The sequence below is a fragment of the Coenobita brevimanus genome, chromosome 113, assembly GCF_032717465.1.
Source record: "Coenobita brevimanus isolate Jiangsu-jjx chromosome 113, ASM3271746v2, whole genome shotgun sequence".
Lineage (NCBI taxonomy): Eukaryota > Metazoa > Arthropoda > Malacostraca > Decapoda > Coenobitidae > Coenobita > Coenobita brevimanus.
In genome coordinates this window covers 15,166,045-15,182,622 of record NC_137066.1, presented here as the reverse complement: position 1 = coordinate 15,182,622, position 16,578 = coordinate 15,166,045, and the positions used below count along the sequence as shown (strand labels likewise).

General features: G+C 38.5%; 1 protein-coding gene across 1 annotated transcript in view; it reads right to left on the bottom strand.

Annotated features, from left to right (window-relative positions):
* The window catches only part of LOC145418266 (uncharacterized), a 481,506-nt gene that overhangs the window by 217,766 nt on the left and 247,162 nt on the right, over window positions 1-16,578 (bottom strand). Inside the window, exon 5 of the mRNA XM_080286710.1 lies at window positions 2,555-2,666. Coding sequence (XP_080142836.1) covers window positions 2,555-2,666 — 112 coding nt within the window. The remainder of the gene's footprint in view (window positions 1-2,554; window positions 2,667-16,578) is intronic.

The window sequence follows — 16,578 nt, the reverse complement described above, 5'->3', positions numbered from 1 at the left end:
ATTGGGAAATGGAGCTTTGAGGAAAAGATTTAAATGTTATATATAGAAAATTCTGTGAATTATATGAAACAGGAGTCCAAAATTATATATCCCTCAGCACAAAGAAACAGATAAAAGAATAAAGAAGTGGTTTAACACAGAATGTAAAAAATCAAAAGTGAACTTGCTGTGGAATAAATACAGAAGACACAATGGTGAGAGGACATACAACAACCATAAAATTGCAAAAAATGATTATACAAGGTTAAGGAGAGCAAGTCAAAGGGAGTTTGAGGAAGACATAAATAAAACCAGAGATCAACCGAAGCTTTCTTAAGGCTAGATCTGAAGCAAAATCAAAGTTAAAGATAAAATACAGTCCATCATGGATGAGGAGATAACCTATATCCAAGAAAACCATTTTTGGGAAGTTAACAAAAATTTCCAATGAGTTTTTACATAAGAAAATAATTTTGACAGAGATGATTAGGAACATGCATGTTCACAATATTAACAGATATACAATTATCAGAACAAGAGGTACAGGAAGAGTTGAGTTAATTAGACAAAGGAGAAGCAAATGGTCCTGACGAAATTTCAGGATGGGTGATGATGAACAAGCAGAAGAGTTATGCAGACCATTATATTTAATATTCAAGGAATCCTTAACACGAGGTAAACTACCAGATATTTGGAAGAAAGCAAACATTGTTCCCTTATTCAAGAAAGGAAATAGGCAGAATCCAGTCAACTATAGACCAGTATCCCTGACCAGTGTTGTAAGCAGGGTACTAGAAGAGATAGTAAGAAAAATATGGGGAAACCATCTGGAAACATATAATATGATAACAGAAAGAATGTTCGGTTTTAGAAAGGGAAAATCGTGTGTTATAAATTTATTAAGCTGCTATGATAAAGATGCAGAAACACTACAGAAATGAGAGGGATGGGTGGCCAGGATCTAATTAGATTTTAAAAAAGCATTTGACAGACTACCACACCAAAGACTTATGTGAAAACAGAACCATCAAGGAGGAATTGAAGGTAATCTGTTCTTATGGATGCAGGATTTTCTATTTAAAAAAAAAAAAAAAAAAAAAAAAGGAAATGAGAACAGTACTAAGGGTAAGGTGACCAGAGTTCCGCTTTGAGGCGGGACAGTCTCGCTTTTTTTTAGCGTGTGTCCCGCTTATTTAATTGTGACTAAAATGTCCCGCTTTTTTAGCAAATTATCTTACGTGTCCCGCTTTTAGAACATTACATTAGATATTAGATATAAGATGACCTTCTTTTATGAAACTATGATGAATTAGTAAAATTATGCATAATCCAAACCAAATAAAATACCGAAATGTTAATAAAGAATCTGTTATACTCACTGACAACTTTGGTCGGACATTCACCGTACCATACGGTATGTTCGGAGTTAATCTCAGACGTTAGTGTTTGATTAGCAGCCTCAGGGTGGGATGCAGTGCTGTATCTATCAATATCTATCTATCTATCTATTTCTCTCTCTCTCTCTCTCTCTCTCTACACGTGACAATGGCCCGCTTTTAGCTCTAGTAAATCTGGTAACTTTAACTATGGGGTAATTACTAAGCATGGAGGGAAGTGACGTAGTGGAGTTCCTCAGGGCTCAGTGCTGGCAATATTTATGTTTTTAGTATACATAAATGATATTGACTGGAACATTGTAAATGGAAGCTATCTAAATATGTTTACTGATGTTGCAAAAATACAAAGAATTACAAACACAGACACTTACAGAGAGTTACAAGAAGAATTAAATAAGCTTCATGAATGAAGCAATAGATGGCAAATGGAATTCAACGTGGACAAATGCCATGTAATTAAGTCTGGTAAAAGTGAAAAAAATGGAAAAGGAGAAGGACCTAGGAGTGATTATTAGAAACAGACTCTCTCTGGCTGACCACATAAATGAGAAAGTACGAAACATGCACACACTGCTTGCTAATATGAGAATAGCATTCACATATATAAATGAAGACATGCTGAGAAAGAGAATAACATCATTCATCAGACCAACCCTGGAATATGCATCAGTGGTCTGGAATCCTCATCTCAAAAAACTTAGATAATGTTGAAAAAGTACAAAGAGCTGCTACAAGATGGGTGCCAAACTTAAAAGATCTAAGTTTATGAAGAAAGACTAGATAAAATGAACCTACCAACATCACAAGGAAAAGAGGAGACATTATTACACTATATAAATGCATCTCAGGGGAAGAGAAAATGGACGTCAATGAGTATATAACCTATGAGGAGGCATCAGCAAGAGGACACTATAAAAAAATTGCATTAAAAGAGAGGTGACAAAGACGTGAGGAAATTCAGTTTCCCAAATTGGGTAATTGATCTGTGGAATGCACTACTGAATGAAATAGTGTGTGCCAAAACTATTCATAAATTTCAGGATATGTGTGATAAACATGGTTTAACACACGGGACAGTACGAGCTTGACTTATTCGTATAAAGATATTATTAGGTAAGAACACACACAAAACAAGACCATTCGTGCAATCATACTAATTAATGCATTGTGTGACTTACAAAGCAGTAACTCGCTGGTCTATATCTTGAGGTACTGAGGTGAGGTTGGCGTTCTTGCAGTGAAGTCGATCACGCAACCGACATAGGCAGTAATCCGGATACCTGGTCAGATCTGCAACAATGACAAGAAGGAAAAGCATTAGAATAAAAGCCTATCGACTGCACGAAATGTCATTGAAACATACATTCAGTTTTGTGCAGGGTGCAACCTTCTCCAAAGCTATGATGCACAATATTCTAATTCACATCCACGTCCTCACTCATAACGCTTGCTGAGCATACACGAGAGAGAAATTTTCTTTAAGAGACTGACCAGCCCGACAACCGAACTGAGGTCTTTGAGTTGTGTGCTGCCTATGCTACTGCAGCATCACCGACTCCCACCCAGAACTGATGAAATGGAATTGACGGACTAGGCTACGTGTACCACAATGAAAAGCCCATATTGGTAAAAGATATATACCATGGTGCATGGAGCCGTTTATATAATTTTAAGTATCTGAAGTCACTGGTGTTGAAATCTTCCCTTGGTATGTAAGGAACCATTTTCTTATCAACCATATTGTGCAAAGCATCGTAGAAACAATGAAAGATTACTTCCTTAGGCATAGAAGCAACTCTTTTGTCATAAAGACTTTCATAAAGTGTTTGAAGGAATTTGGTGCATGAACTGACTACCTAGGTGTTTTTATTAAACTTGCCTTCCTTTCTCTACAAACTTAAAAAAATAAAGTTAAACATACAAAAAATAATAATAACAATAGCTCCCACATGAAAGACCTCTTTTTTCTTCTTTGTGTTTCAGACAGTGATATTAAATTAGGCAATGCAGTAGCCAGATCGGTGGAAAGGTGGCCTGCAGTCCTATCTCCAGGTTTGAACACTGGATGGGGCAGGGAACAGTTTAAGGATTTCTATTTCAATAAAGCAGACTTTACTGATCTATCAAAAGACCATCCGATTTGTTGTAAAATTACTTTTGCTAGTACCAATACACCAAAGCTGAATAAGACAGCCCTAACATATATTCAGTATGGACGGTAGGAGTTAGCACCAGTGTGGTGGCAAGTGGAGGTGTATGGTATGTGGGAGGACTTCTGGGCCTTGGGAACTGGCTGTGAAGTCTACGAGTATGCTCAGAGTTGGTCTCCTGCAATATTAACCCACCGCGTGCCAGGAATTTTTAGCCCTATTGGTCACCCCTGTGCCGGCCATATTTTGACCTTTTTATTATTGGCAAAAATGATAGATTTTGATGTGAAAACAACGAATTTCACCATTAAAATACCCACCAAAGCTCAGAAATGGGTTTTACTGAGTCCTGCATACTCGTATACAGGTATTCTCGTTCTCTTACTCTTGCCACATAGAATAGAGAAAGCCATTTTCTATGTAAGGTAGACTCAGGTATTTATGTTGGGAAGGTATAGCAATGTTCAGTACGCTTTTCTGATTACTTATTACTTCAACACCTGTCACAATTTTCGTGTCTGTCGCAAAGTGAATGCATTGTCTTACACTTACTTGAAGATAGGTACAACCTGACTTCACTATGAACAATCCTGCCACTTAGCCTACAAGAGATGTTTTCAGCTTGACATCACTATGTACAGTTCTTGCACTTACAAGAAAATATTTACAACTAATTTCACTATGTATAGTCCCTTCACTTACGTGAAAATATTTACAACATGCCTTCATTATGTACAGCACTGGGCAAGGCACACAGGCAGAGTGAGGCAGAGTGATGAGGGGGAGAGTGAGTGGGTGTATGGCTTTGACTGCCTGGGGCATGATAGAGGAACAGTTAACATACATGCCTGCCAATTTTTACCCAAGAATCTTGAAAACTGTGGTCACAGTGAATGATTTAATTTTAAACCATTTTAAAAGGCACTAGCACTGACCGAGGATTTTTATTAGGCTGTTTTAAAACGGCACTGGAACGTGGCAGGTTAAATTTCATCCGTACCACAAAATTTTAAGGTCAGTTTTTCAGTCATCTTTTATGTGCATGCACATCATCTTTGTTTTTAATCACTAGAGTTGTTATAATCTTATTCCCAAAAGTTTAATTCCAGTGATGTTGCTTTGTTTGTTTCTTCAAAAGAAGATGTTGATGGCAGCCAAAGATAATATTGGATTAAATGTGTTGATTTGGGGGGTGAAAATTATTTTTGTAATATTTTTCCTGATGATGGGTACTAAAAATATTTGATTTTCTCTAGTAAGCTGAAGACCATTAAAAATTCTGACATGAGAAAACTTTTGATTTGATTAATAATGACTATAACATTTGCAAAAAAGGAATAAAGGTCATACTCCTCGAGTGAAAACATAGTTGTGCAAATTTTGGTTTGCATTTAATAAGAAACTACTGTAACTGAAAGGTATTGTAATTGCAAAGTTTCTTTGTTTCATTACAAACATTTTTTAATGATGGGAGAACACTATGACCAAACTTTCAAACTTAAATGACTCATTCTATTGGTTCATTGTGCCAGTTTCACTAAGTCCTGCTTTGATTCATTAATGGACATCAACTGCCTGCCTCCTGCTTGACCTCTAATGAAGCCTTTTTAGCTTCTCATAACTAAACACTGTACTTAGCCTGCATCTTCGGTGACTTGCATGACACATAGTTCTATGGCTTGAGCATGGCATGGCCACTGGGGCACTTGCACTATCCCACCAAAGAATTTTTCACTTCAGTTGTTGAAGGGCCACAGGTTGAAGACGATTTGGAGATACCATCAATTCAACCAGTCAGGTCTAAGAGCAAGGACGCTTATGTGTTACTGGAAGGAACCTTCCTTGCATGGAGAGAAGTATCCGCAAGTTGAGCGTTTCATTTTCGCCTCCTCTCCTCTCAAGTCAGTAATCTTTTGGAGATCCTACAGCCTCCCCTTACAATGTACGAGTATGATAGGCATGATATATCCACCACAGCCTTTCTCCGATTCTTTAGCTGCTGCAGTTGAAACAGAATATGGTGAATGCCCTGAATCCAACAGTGTTTAATGTTGAACCAGCAAGGATAGTAAACACCCACAATGGACACTAATATCATTCTCAGATTATTCAGATGTATTCGTCAAGGCCATACATTGATATCCACATACAGCATAGTTTGATTGCTGTTATCAATCACCTTGAATGACTTACTGGGCCAATCTCAAGAAGAACCAGGTCTGCTGGCAGATAGCCTATTTTGATTGTTTGTGTAATGTGATCTTGTAACCATAAACTTGATCAGTAGAAAGCTCCATGAATATTTCATTGCTTAGATGGGCAAGAGTTTTTCCATATGTAACTTTGTAAATGAAGGACTGACTTCTAGTTCTGTGCCAGTGTCAATCATCTTCCCTACTGTAGCAGTCCACTTATTGTTTGACAGTGTTTTGACATTCTCTGCTGTTATCAAGTGATGTAAGGATAACTCACTTGTATGGAGGACACAAAGAAGCCACATGACCTTAGCAACCTAGCTTCCCCTCTGTCCAGTGCGTAGTGCCAACCTTCCAGCCAGTGCTGACATCTGTCATCACCATCGCAGACCTGCATCAGACAGCTGAAAAGTGCTTTAAAAATGAAGACACCACTGCCAGAGGTATAGCAAATTGAATGTTGTTTCAAATTGAAGTTTAAGTCTTCTAGTTTCCAGAAATGGAGTTGTACTTTGCAATATTGTTGCATAACTTTTTTCTTTTTAACTTTTTTTCTAACCGTAATCTTACCTAAAAATAGTGACTCTAAGCATGCTTTATTTTGCATATTGTCACACCCACATATGACTTGAGCATAAATAATGCATTGTTTTATATGTCTCAAAACATGAGGAATCAATATATGCTATCAATTAATTGTAGAATGCACTTAAAACAACATAATAACTATTCTTTTTGTACAAAAGTATTACAAAAACCATGATAATCAACGTTTTAATAATGATCAAGAGAAAACGGTCACAGGTATTAAAAAAAAAAATAATTTCAATAAATCCTTTAGAGCATTTCAACAACTTTCAAATGACCCCGGTGGTCTCTTCAAACTCGGGAAACATACTGCCTATACCACAGTCTAAAAACACCAACATACTCTGATGGGACTGACTGAGTTTCACTGTGAAAATAAGGAGGCTGGGTTAGAGACATCCGCAAAGTTCCTTCTCTTGATGTTTGAGAAGAGTACTAAAGTCAAGTCATGTGATACCCTCGATGAGCTGTGCTTTAGAATGATAACTCGACTGACAACCCAGTGTCATTCCTCCAACCTACTGATGGTGCCTTTATGCAACATGCTCTAAGAGCCAAATTACAGACTATAATCTGGTGCACTAGCCACATTTCAAAGCCGAAGACAATGGATCCCACTGCTTATGGTTGGGTCAACTTAATGTGTTAAAGACTTGCAGTGTGTAACAAGTCCGAAGGAGACTGCCCCAAAGGAACTACGTGGCTTGAACAGCCTATTCTGTCAGGATGAAAAATGCACTGATAGAAGAAAATGTCCTTCCATCTTAGCAGGCCTAAACTGTATAGAGATATGCGATTGTGATATCTAAGTAGTGTCATTATATTTCAAGAGGATGTGGCTGAGGATGACGACTATAATTATTTCCTCATTATCATCATTTAAAACATCTGATGACACTGTCTCACAGCAGTGTGGTGTAAAACCACATTGTACTGTGATTGAATCGTAATTTCTTCTTAAATACCTTTACTGTCAGTGGTGGTATCTCACATTTTTTAGCCTCACCAGCTGCAGTATCAGACAAAAACAGCTTCATGCAAAAATTAAATTAATGCCCCTTTAAATTTATCTAGGATATTCATTTAGGGGTCATTTGAAAGCTGTTGAAATGATCTAAAAGACTGACTGAAATTACTTTTTTAATGATTCTGACCGTTTTCTCGTGATCGTCATTTAAATTTTTATTATCATGATTCCTTCAATACGTCTGTACAAAAAATAGCAATAATTTTTCAGTAAATTCAACAATATATTGATAGTCCAATTCTGATTCCTCATGTTTCGATACATATAAAACGATGCATCATATATGCCCAAGTCATATGTAGGTGTGACAATATGCAAAAGAATGTGTATGCATGGTGTGACTATGTTAGGTAAGTTTATTGTAAATAGAAAAGGTTATGCAGTGATATTGCAAAGTACATCTCATTTCTGGAAACCAGATGACCTAAGCTGCAAACTTAGACCACATTCAACTTGTTATACCACTGGTAGGGATATCTTCATTTTGAGAGTCTCTTGCCATAGGTCTACCAGCAGCTTGAAGGCTACGAGACTGTCTGCGATGATCGCAGCATTTTTCCTTGTCTTTGAGTCCTACTCAGGTTTAAAACAGAAAAGACACTGTCCGCCAGGTTCTCTGCCCACTGTAATGCCCCTCTTTGACTATTTGTGGAAACTGTCTCATTCCCCTGCCTTCGGCATTACCTGTGCTGTGTCTTGGTGGCCACCAGTAGCCAATTATTCCTTCCTTACAAGGATCACAACTTCTGGTTTAGCGTTTTCAAAAGTTTTTCCTGTGGCCTCTTTATCTTGGTCAACCACAAGCCTCTTACTCTCATTATTGATAAATCCTGCATCCACCAATGCAGATATAGCAACGGCAACTGCAGGACGAAGACCAATGTCATACCTGATACTTGACATGGCAACATTAGATACTTCTAAGTTGCTGTAATCTATTTTCTTTTTTTTCCTTTCTTTTTTTCAAATTTGGATGTGCTTTGGATTTCAATCAGAGGCTCATCTGGGATATCTTCAAGAGGCACAATGTCGTCGTCTTCATCTCCAGAGAGCTCCAGTGTTTCAGATATCAAGAGTGTTCCTCCTTCATATCAGCTTTCTGATTACCTTCAGAGATTCTTTCCTTCTCTTGTTGCTGTCACCGTTGCTTTTTGACTTGTCTGTAATGTTCATGAAGCTCTAGAAGCCGTATCTGATGAGGTTCAATGGAGTCCTTTTTTTGTGTGTGTGTTTGTCCTTTGATAAAAGGAACTCCTTTCAAAGAATTTTTTTTTCCTTATGACACAGTTTATGTAAGCTTCCTTTTTGCAGCCATGAGGGCAACTGTAGTTTTCCTCTGCCAAGGTGTGTTTCTGGCTTGCTCCCAGCTCTCTTGACTTTTATTCAGGATGGAGACTCGTGAATCAATACCAGGCAGAAACAATTAATTGTGCTCTTTTCTATTTTTCAGTCACTGCTGAACATTTTTTTTTTTCCTAGACTGGATACTATGTAGTTTCTCACATCTTCACTGCTTTGTTCTCTTTATAAAACAAACATATCTTAGAACATCATGTTGAGTTGGAATTTCAGATGGCAGAAACACTCCACTAGTTCCCAACAGACTGTTCATATACATAAGTCTTGACTAGGTAGTGCCTTGTTTTAGTAGTCATGCTGAATACTCAGTCCAGCAATTGGCAAATTAGTTTTAACTGATGGCCACAACTTTGGCAGCAGAAAGACAGCCTGACCATAGGTATTGCTTCCTATGATTATTGACTGAATAGTGTCTTCATTGTGTTTGAATCGGGATTTGTTCCTGGCTGTGTTGGTAGGGAGGATAATATTTTTATTACTTATATGATGAGTTTCCAACCTGTTAAATATTCCAAAGAATGTAGACACACTGTAAGAAATTCTTCATAACATCCTAAAGTGCTCATATTTGTTGTTTTAAGAGACGTACACTTGTACGAATTTACTTTCCTAAGATGTAGCTACCAATAAGAAATTAATGAAAATGCCAAAAAGGAGCGAGAAATTCCTGACATTTACATAAAAACATTCCATTAGAAAACTAAATGGGACTGAAATACCAAAGACTGACTATATATATATATATATATATATATATATATATATATATATATATATCATCATCATCATCAGCCGTTGAGGTCCACTGCAAGACAGGGTTATCCCTACCGAAGCAGGGACGATACAGCCAAAGTATCTCTACCCAGTGGCTTAGGCTGTCTGGTAGAGACTGTATGTAGGGTGAGAAGTGCTTGTATGTGTAATTGTAGTGTTGTAGTGGCTTTGGATGTGTGTAGTCTGTGAACCAAGTGTAATTGGCCCGCCTTAAGCCAATTAGGTGCAACCATACTAGTATGCGACATTGGTGTAACCACAGCACCCCTTATGTCCGCCAAAGTAGCAAGTGGCTCGGTGAACTATGCCCAAAGTTTCTACAACTCTGGCGGGAGGCGAACCCTCGTCCACCAGCGGTAGAAACGCACACTCTACCACTGTACCACAGAGGCTCCATATATATATATATATATATATATATATATATATATATATATATATATATATATATATATATATATATATATATATATATATATATATATATATATATATATATATATATATATATATATATATATATATATATATATATATATATATATATATATATATATATATATTTTTTTTATGCGAGGAAGAAGGAACCAAAGGCCATGGCCCGCAGTAACAGTTCCCTCCAAGAGAAAAACAAAATACAATAGAGAGCCAAATTCAAGATCCGATCATTTTGACATGCCTGGACACACTGCGTTTGAAAGACTGGAGATCATAGGCAGCAGGAAATACAGATAGAGGGAGACAGTTCCAGAGCTGACCTGTTGCATAAAACAAAGACTGGGAGTAACGGTTAACTCTTGCATTAGAGAGTTGGACAGAAAAGGGATGAGAGGTTGCTGCCAGACTGGTGCTACGCGCCCATCGTAGAGGTGGAGGAATGCAAGCAGACAGTTCAGAGGAGCAGTGACCATTAAAGTAGTGATAGAAAAGAGATAAAGATGCAACAGTGCGGCGAAGAGACAGAGGTTGAAGGGAGTCAGTAAGAGGAGGAGAGTTAATGAGACGAAAAGCCTTTGACTCCACCCTATTGAGAAGAGCTGTATGTGAGGAGCCTCCCCACACATGAGAGTTGTACTCCACACAGGGGCGGATAAAACCTCTGTATAGAGTCAACAATTGTGCAGGGGTAAAGAAAGAGCGGAGTCGGCTTAGCACACCCAATCTCTTGGAAGCAGATTTTACAAGAGATGTAATATGGTCTTTCCAAGATAAGTCCCGAGTAAATGAAACCCCAAGCATGTTCAAGGATGATGCAGGATTAAGCTGAATATTATTAAACATTAATGGGTATACCTGTGGAAGATTTTGTCGGGTTGATAGGTGTAAGAACTGAGTCTTAGATGCATTAAAGACAACCATATTATTTTTACCCCAGTCAGCAATACGAGCCAAGTCAGACATTAGGTGTGCCTCATCCCTTGTTTCTTGAAGTAACTGTTGAGATGGGCGTTGCGGGAACCGAATGGAAAGGTGCAGGGTGGAGTCATCAGCGTATGAGTGGATAGGGTTAGATGTACAGCTTAGAAGATCATTGATGAATAAAAGGAAGAGAGTTGGTGATAGGACAGAGCCCTGATGAACACCACTGTTGATAGATCTAGGAGAAGAACGATGGCCGTCTACAACAGCGGCTATAGAACGACCAGAAAGGAAGCTAGCGATGAAGGCACAGATAGAAGGATAGAAACCGTAGGAGGGCAGTTTGGAAATTAAAGATTTATGCCAGACTCGATCGAAAGCCTTTGAGATGTCAAGTGCAATGGCAAAGCTTTCGCCAAAGTCCCGAAAGGAGGATGACCAGGAGTCTGAAAGGTAGGTGAGAAGATCGCCAGTGGAGCGTCCCTGACGGAACCCATACTGACGATCGGAAAGAAGGTTGTGATAGGAAAGATGCCTTAAAATTTTTCTATTAAGAATTGACTCGAAAACTTTTGAAATACAGGACGTTAAAGCAATTGGACGATAGTTGGAGGGTTGGGAGTGGTCACCCTTCTTTGGGACTGGCTGAATGAGAGCAAACTTCCAGCAAGAAGGAAAGGTACAAGTTGACAGACAAAGGCGAAAGAGTTTGCCTAGGCAGGGTGTAAGCACAGAATCTATATATATATATATATATATATATATATATATATATATATATATATATATATATATATATTGTATATATATATATATATATATATATATATATATATATATATATATATATATATATATATATATAATGTTTGTGTGTGTGTGTGTGTGTGTTACGTTTTTTTTGCGAAATCGGTGATTTTGCAAGTTCCCGGTCAGTTTGCAAAAATCCTTGTGAGTTTGCAGATTTACCTTAAATGTCTGGTACCTTTGCCAAAAACAAAACACGAAAAACGGGTATTTTGCAAAATCATCGATAATCTAGCCTATCAATTTGCAAAATAACAAAATATCAAGTTGCCAGTTATATTAATGGTTACAGTTTTATTTGTTTCTAATTATAAATTTAATACAGTAAGTATCAAAGTAATTAACATTATTATAAATTATAGTAATTAAAGTAGTTAACATTACTTTACAAAAAATTACAGAAAGCTTTAATATGAAGGTAAATGAGGTAAACAAGTCACCAGTTGACAATAACTGTGGTTCGATTGTGTGTGTGTGTGTGTGTGTGTGTGTGTGTGTGTGTGTGTGTGTGTGTGTGTGTGTGTGTGTGTGTGTGTGTGTGTGTGTGTGTGTGTGTGTGTGTGTGTGTTTCCGACCTCTGAAAACGAAGACTGCTGAGGAGGTCGTCTACCACCTGGTAGACATATTCTGTGACAAAGGAGCTCCTCATATCTTACAATCTGACAATGGTCGGGAGTTTTCCAACACGGTGTGTTCAACTGTGTTGGGTTAAGGGACTGGGGAAACCATCATCATAACTGATAAATATCATCATCCTATCGCGATTCTAATGCTCTAATTTTTTTAGTTGATTACAGAAGTCCTCGTCCTGTGGCCAGGGTGCAAATTAGTCCACGGCAAGCCACGTCATTCTCAGTCGCAGGGCTCTGTGGAGAGGGTTAACAAAGATATCGAAGCAATACTTGCCTGCTGGCTAAAAGATAATAACACAACGAAATGGTCGGAGGGACTGTGCTTCGTCCAGTGGCAAAAGAACACACGGTTTCACTCTGGAATTGGTAGAACACCCTATGAAGCGATGCTTGGCCAGAAACTTCATCTTGGCATTGCTGCGACTAATCTACCGGAGGACGTCGAGGAAGGTTTAGAGATGGAGAAACAGCTTGCTGAAGCATTAGAAGCTAACAAAGCAGAACACTACACTCAAGACAGTTCAACCTCCATGTGCAAGGACTGTGGGGGCCCATGCTGTGTGGATGATGATCTCTGCTACCTCTGTGACCAAAAGCAGGGGATTCAAATTGAACGAAAGGGAGCTAGAAGAAAGTAACAATCAAGCTCAGAAAATGAATGTGGTTTTTGCTATGCGTTTCAAGAAAGCTGAAGTCAGCGGCAGTGTCATGGTTCCGATCCCTCTTGTTGATTGTGGACGTGCAGCGTTCACTAATGTGAAAGCAGTTGTACTTCAGGTGGACATACAAACTTGGAATGAAGCACGACATTTTGAAGCAGTTTTAAACAAGAAATCAGTTCACTCTTTGTGAGCAGCAGTTCCTATCTATTGACGATATGTCCCAGGAAAGGGAGATCAGCCTTCGTGAAGCAGCAAATGCAGACCCCATGGGGCATGGACAAGGTTTTATGAAGTGTAACTGCTCCATGTTTTCCCACAACAACCGTTGCCATTGTAATAAGAATAAGAATGCATGCAACAGCCGATGCAAGTGCGGTTCAGCTTGTAAAAACAAGTAAACTGTAGCCATTCTAAAAAGGGTACTTTACTTTCATATTAAAAACTTTTGTAATTTCTTGTACATGAATGTTAACTACTTTAATTACTATAATATATGAAAATGTTAACTGCTTTAATGCTTACTCTAATACAATATAATAGGAAACAAATACAACTGTAACCATTAATATAACTGGCAACTTGATATTTTGTTATTTTGCAAATTGACAGACAAGGTTACTGATGATTTTGGAAAATATCCATTTTTCGTGTTTTTGTTTTGCAAAGTAACCTGACATTTACGGTAATTCTGCAAACTCACCACGATTTTGGTTTATTTGCAAACTGATCGCGAACTGTGCCAAATCACCAGTTTCGCAAAAAAACGTAACGTACATATATATATATATATATATATATATATATATATATATATATATATATATATATATATATATATATATATATATATATATATATGTTGCACCCCATTTGTGTAATTGTTCATTACACGAAATGGGCAGTCAGATTGCCCATTACGTGAAACGGGCACTCATTTTCTCATTTCACGACATGGACAATCAAACTGCCCATTTCGTGAAACGTACAGTCATTAGCCCACATCATGAATTGTGCAATTTGTCGCCCAGTTCTTGAACTGGGCAATATTTTCCGACCTGGCAACTCTGGCACTACGATCTGTACCCGTCAGAGTTTATCCCCTTGGCAGCAGGTGTTGAGGTTTGTTAAGTTTTATACCTATCGTTGTGCTTTATATTTACAGTGTTGTCCTGTGAACCTGTGACCTTGTCTCCGGTGAAAATTATAGTATTTGATTTAACCAGTGACTGAATTTAAAGTATTACAGCTACTTAATCCTATTACAGTTACTATTACAGCTGCTTACAAAGCCACTACTGAGCTAGTATTATAGCTACTTTCTGTGTCTTCTCCTTTTCCTAGATCGAGCAGAGCAGAATAGTGACTGAAACATTGCCATGAACTACATATCCAAGTTTTCAAGCTTGTAGTCTGTTGAATTCTAGAAGACAATTTCGATTCTCAGGGCAGGTAAAACTAGAAAGAGGTTACAGAAGAGAAGATTACTATCTATCCATCCATCATCCAATCCTACATTGCCCCATGAGGAGCGTAGGTGCCCTGGGCTAGGCTGTTGGTCTCGACATTTAAGATGAGAGTGACCAGCCTCACTCATCCCTGAGTGGCATTACATGAGCAATCAACCCCAACCACCTCTCGGATATAAACCTTCACCGGCTCAATCCGACTGAAGCGCAAAAATTACCCACTAAACCACCAGGTGCCAAAATTTGGTTATATGGTTACCACCCAGCATAGTAAATGGTTCCCTGGTGTACAGGCAACCATTTGGCTTGTCACTCAGTGTTGCGTCACCCAGAGGCAGAAGGAAAAGGAAAGAATGAAGGAAAGAAAGACTGAAGAGGGAGTGTAAAGTCACCCGTCGGCAGCAGGACAAGGAAAGAATGAAGGAAAGAAAGACAGAAGAGGATGGAAGGAAAGAAAGACAGAAGAGGATGGAAGGAAAGAAGGATGGAAGAGAGGAAAAGGAAGACACCCGAGAGCAGCACTACATCGAGTGAGTGGATGGTGAGCGCCCCCACCTACCACAAAGAAGATTACTATATTCTACAAAATTACAAAGTGGTACACTTTGGAGGACTCGATAAAGTTGCAAAGAAAAATGGCAAGTATATGGCATCTAAAGAAATTGCTTTGAATGTGATTGATCAGCATCATGTTGCAAGTGGCCTTGCTGGAGAAAGAAGACATACTGCAAGGAAGCAGAGAAGTATGCAAATATATCTCATGCCCTGATTGCAGAATTTATCAAATGCTGTGAACACTGCACCGAAAAACATCAGCACAAAGAAACTGCTTCAAGTGCTGTTGTCCGGTCACTCTCTGCAAAAGATCTAAATGAACGTTGCCAAGTCGATTTAGTGGATATGCAGACCATTAAAGATGGTAAGATCTGCGACATCATGCATTATGTAGATTACCTGACAAAATTTCATTTCATTCAGCCACTATCATGCAAAAGGGTAAGTGATGTTGCTGACAAGTTATTGAAAATATTTCTAGATTTTGGAACACGTCACGTACTGCAGTCTGACAACAGACGCGAATTCACTGCAGCAGTTATTAAAGAGCTTTCATTATTATGGCCTGACCTCGTGTTGGTGAATGGACAACCCCGACACCCACAAAGTCAGGGCTGTGCTGATGTGCCAATACAGAGGTGAAGGTGAAACTCACAGCAGGAATGTGTGACAATAACTGACAAAAATTGAGCTATGGCATCGGGATTGTTCAACTGGCAATGAATTCTACCTACCATGAAACAATTAAAATGACTTCGTACAAAGCGTTGACTGGAACTGATCCCCGCTGTGGCCTGAAATCAAAGTTGCCGCAAGAATTTCTGGTTTGTATTGAAAGTGGCACTGATGAAGATGTAGTAGTTGTGATGATACATGCAGATCCTGAATGTGAGTTGTCAGAAAGAAATTATTCTCACTCCTCACCAGCAATGCCAATGACACCAAGAGAACCTGCGATGACGGGTTTGGTTGCAGTTTAGGAAGTTACAGACACGAACGCAAAGCCTGAATGTGAGTTGTCAGAAGGAAATGATACTGCACCTCCTGCAGTTGTTGCACGGCAGAAGGCTCATATCCAGATAACGCTTCAGGCAGAAAAAAATGCTTATGTGGAGTACAAAATCGTTGCCAGTTGTGGATGTAGGCCAAAATGTAGCAGTTCCTGTCTCACGATTTGACAACAGTAAGGATGACCTCCCTAACGTAATCAGAGTAGTTCTGGCTAAGGACAATGGTGGCTTCACGGTCGAAACTAAGGTTGGAATAATCAATGGTAAATTGTCAAGGAAACAGCTCGAATCAGTTAACTATGGGGGTCTCAAATCCTCTGAAGTTTCATCTAATAAATTAAGCATTCAAGAGATCGTCAAACTGCAAAGAGTTTGTGGTGCGCAAGGATATCGCAGGTGCCCGTGCAAGAGTACTTGCTTAACCAAGCGTAGCAGCTGCCTACAAAACGAACTTCGTTGTAAAAGTGCCTGTCACAGCCACAGATCATGCAAAAATGTTGACTAAATGTTATAAACGAGAAATGCTTTCCATATTATGATGATTTTAGTTGTGATAATAAAGTGATTCCTGTTGGTAAAGTCATCTTTTCTTTTAAATTGATGTATTAGTAATATAGA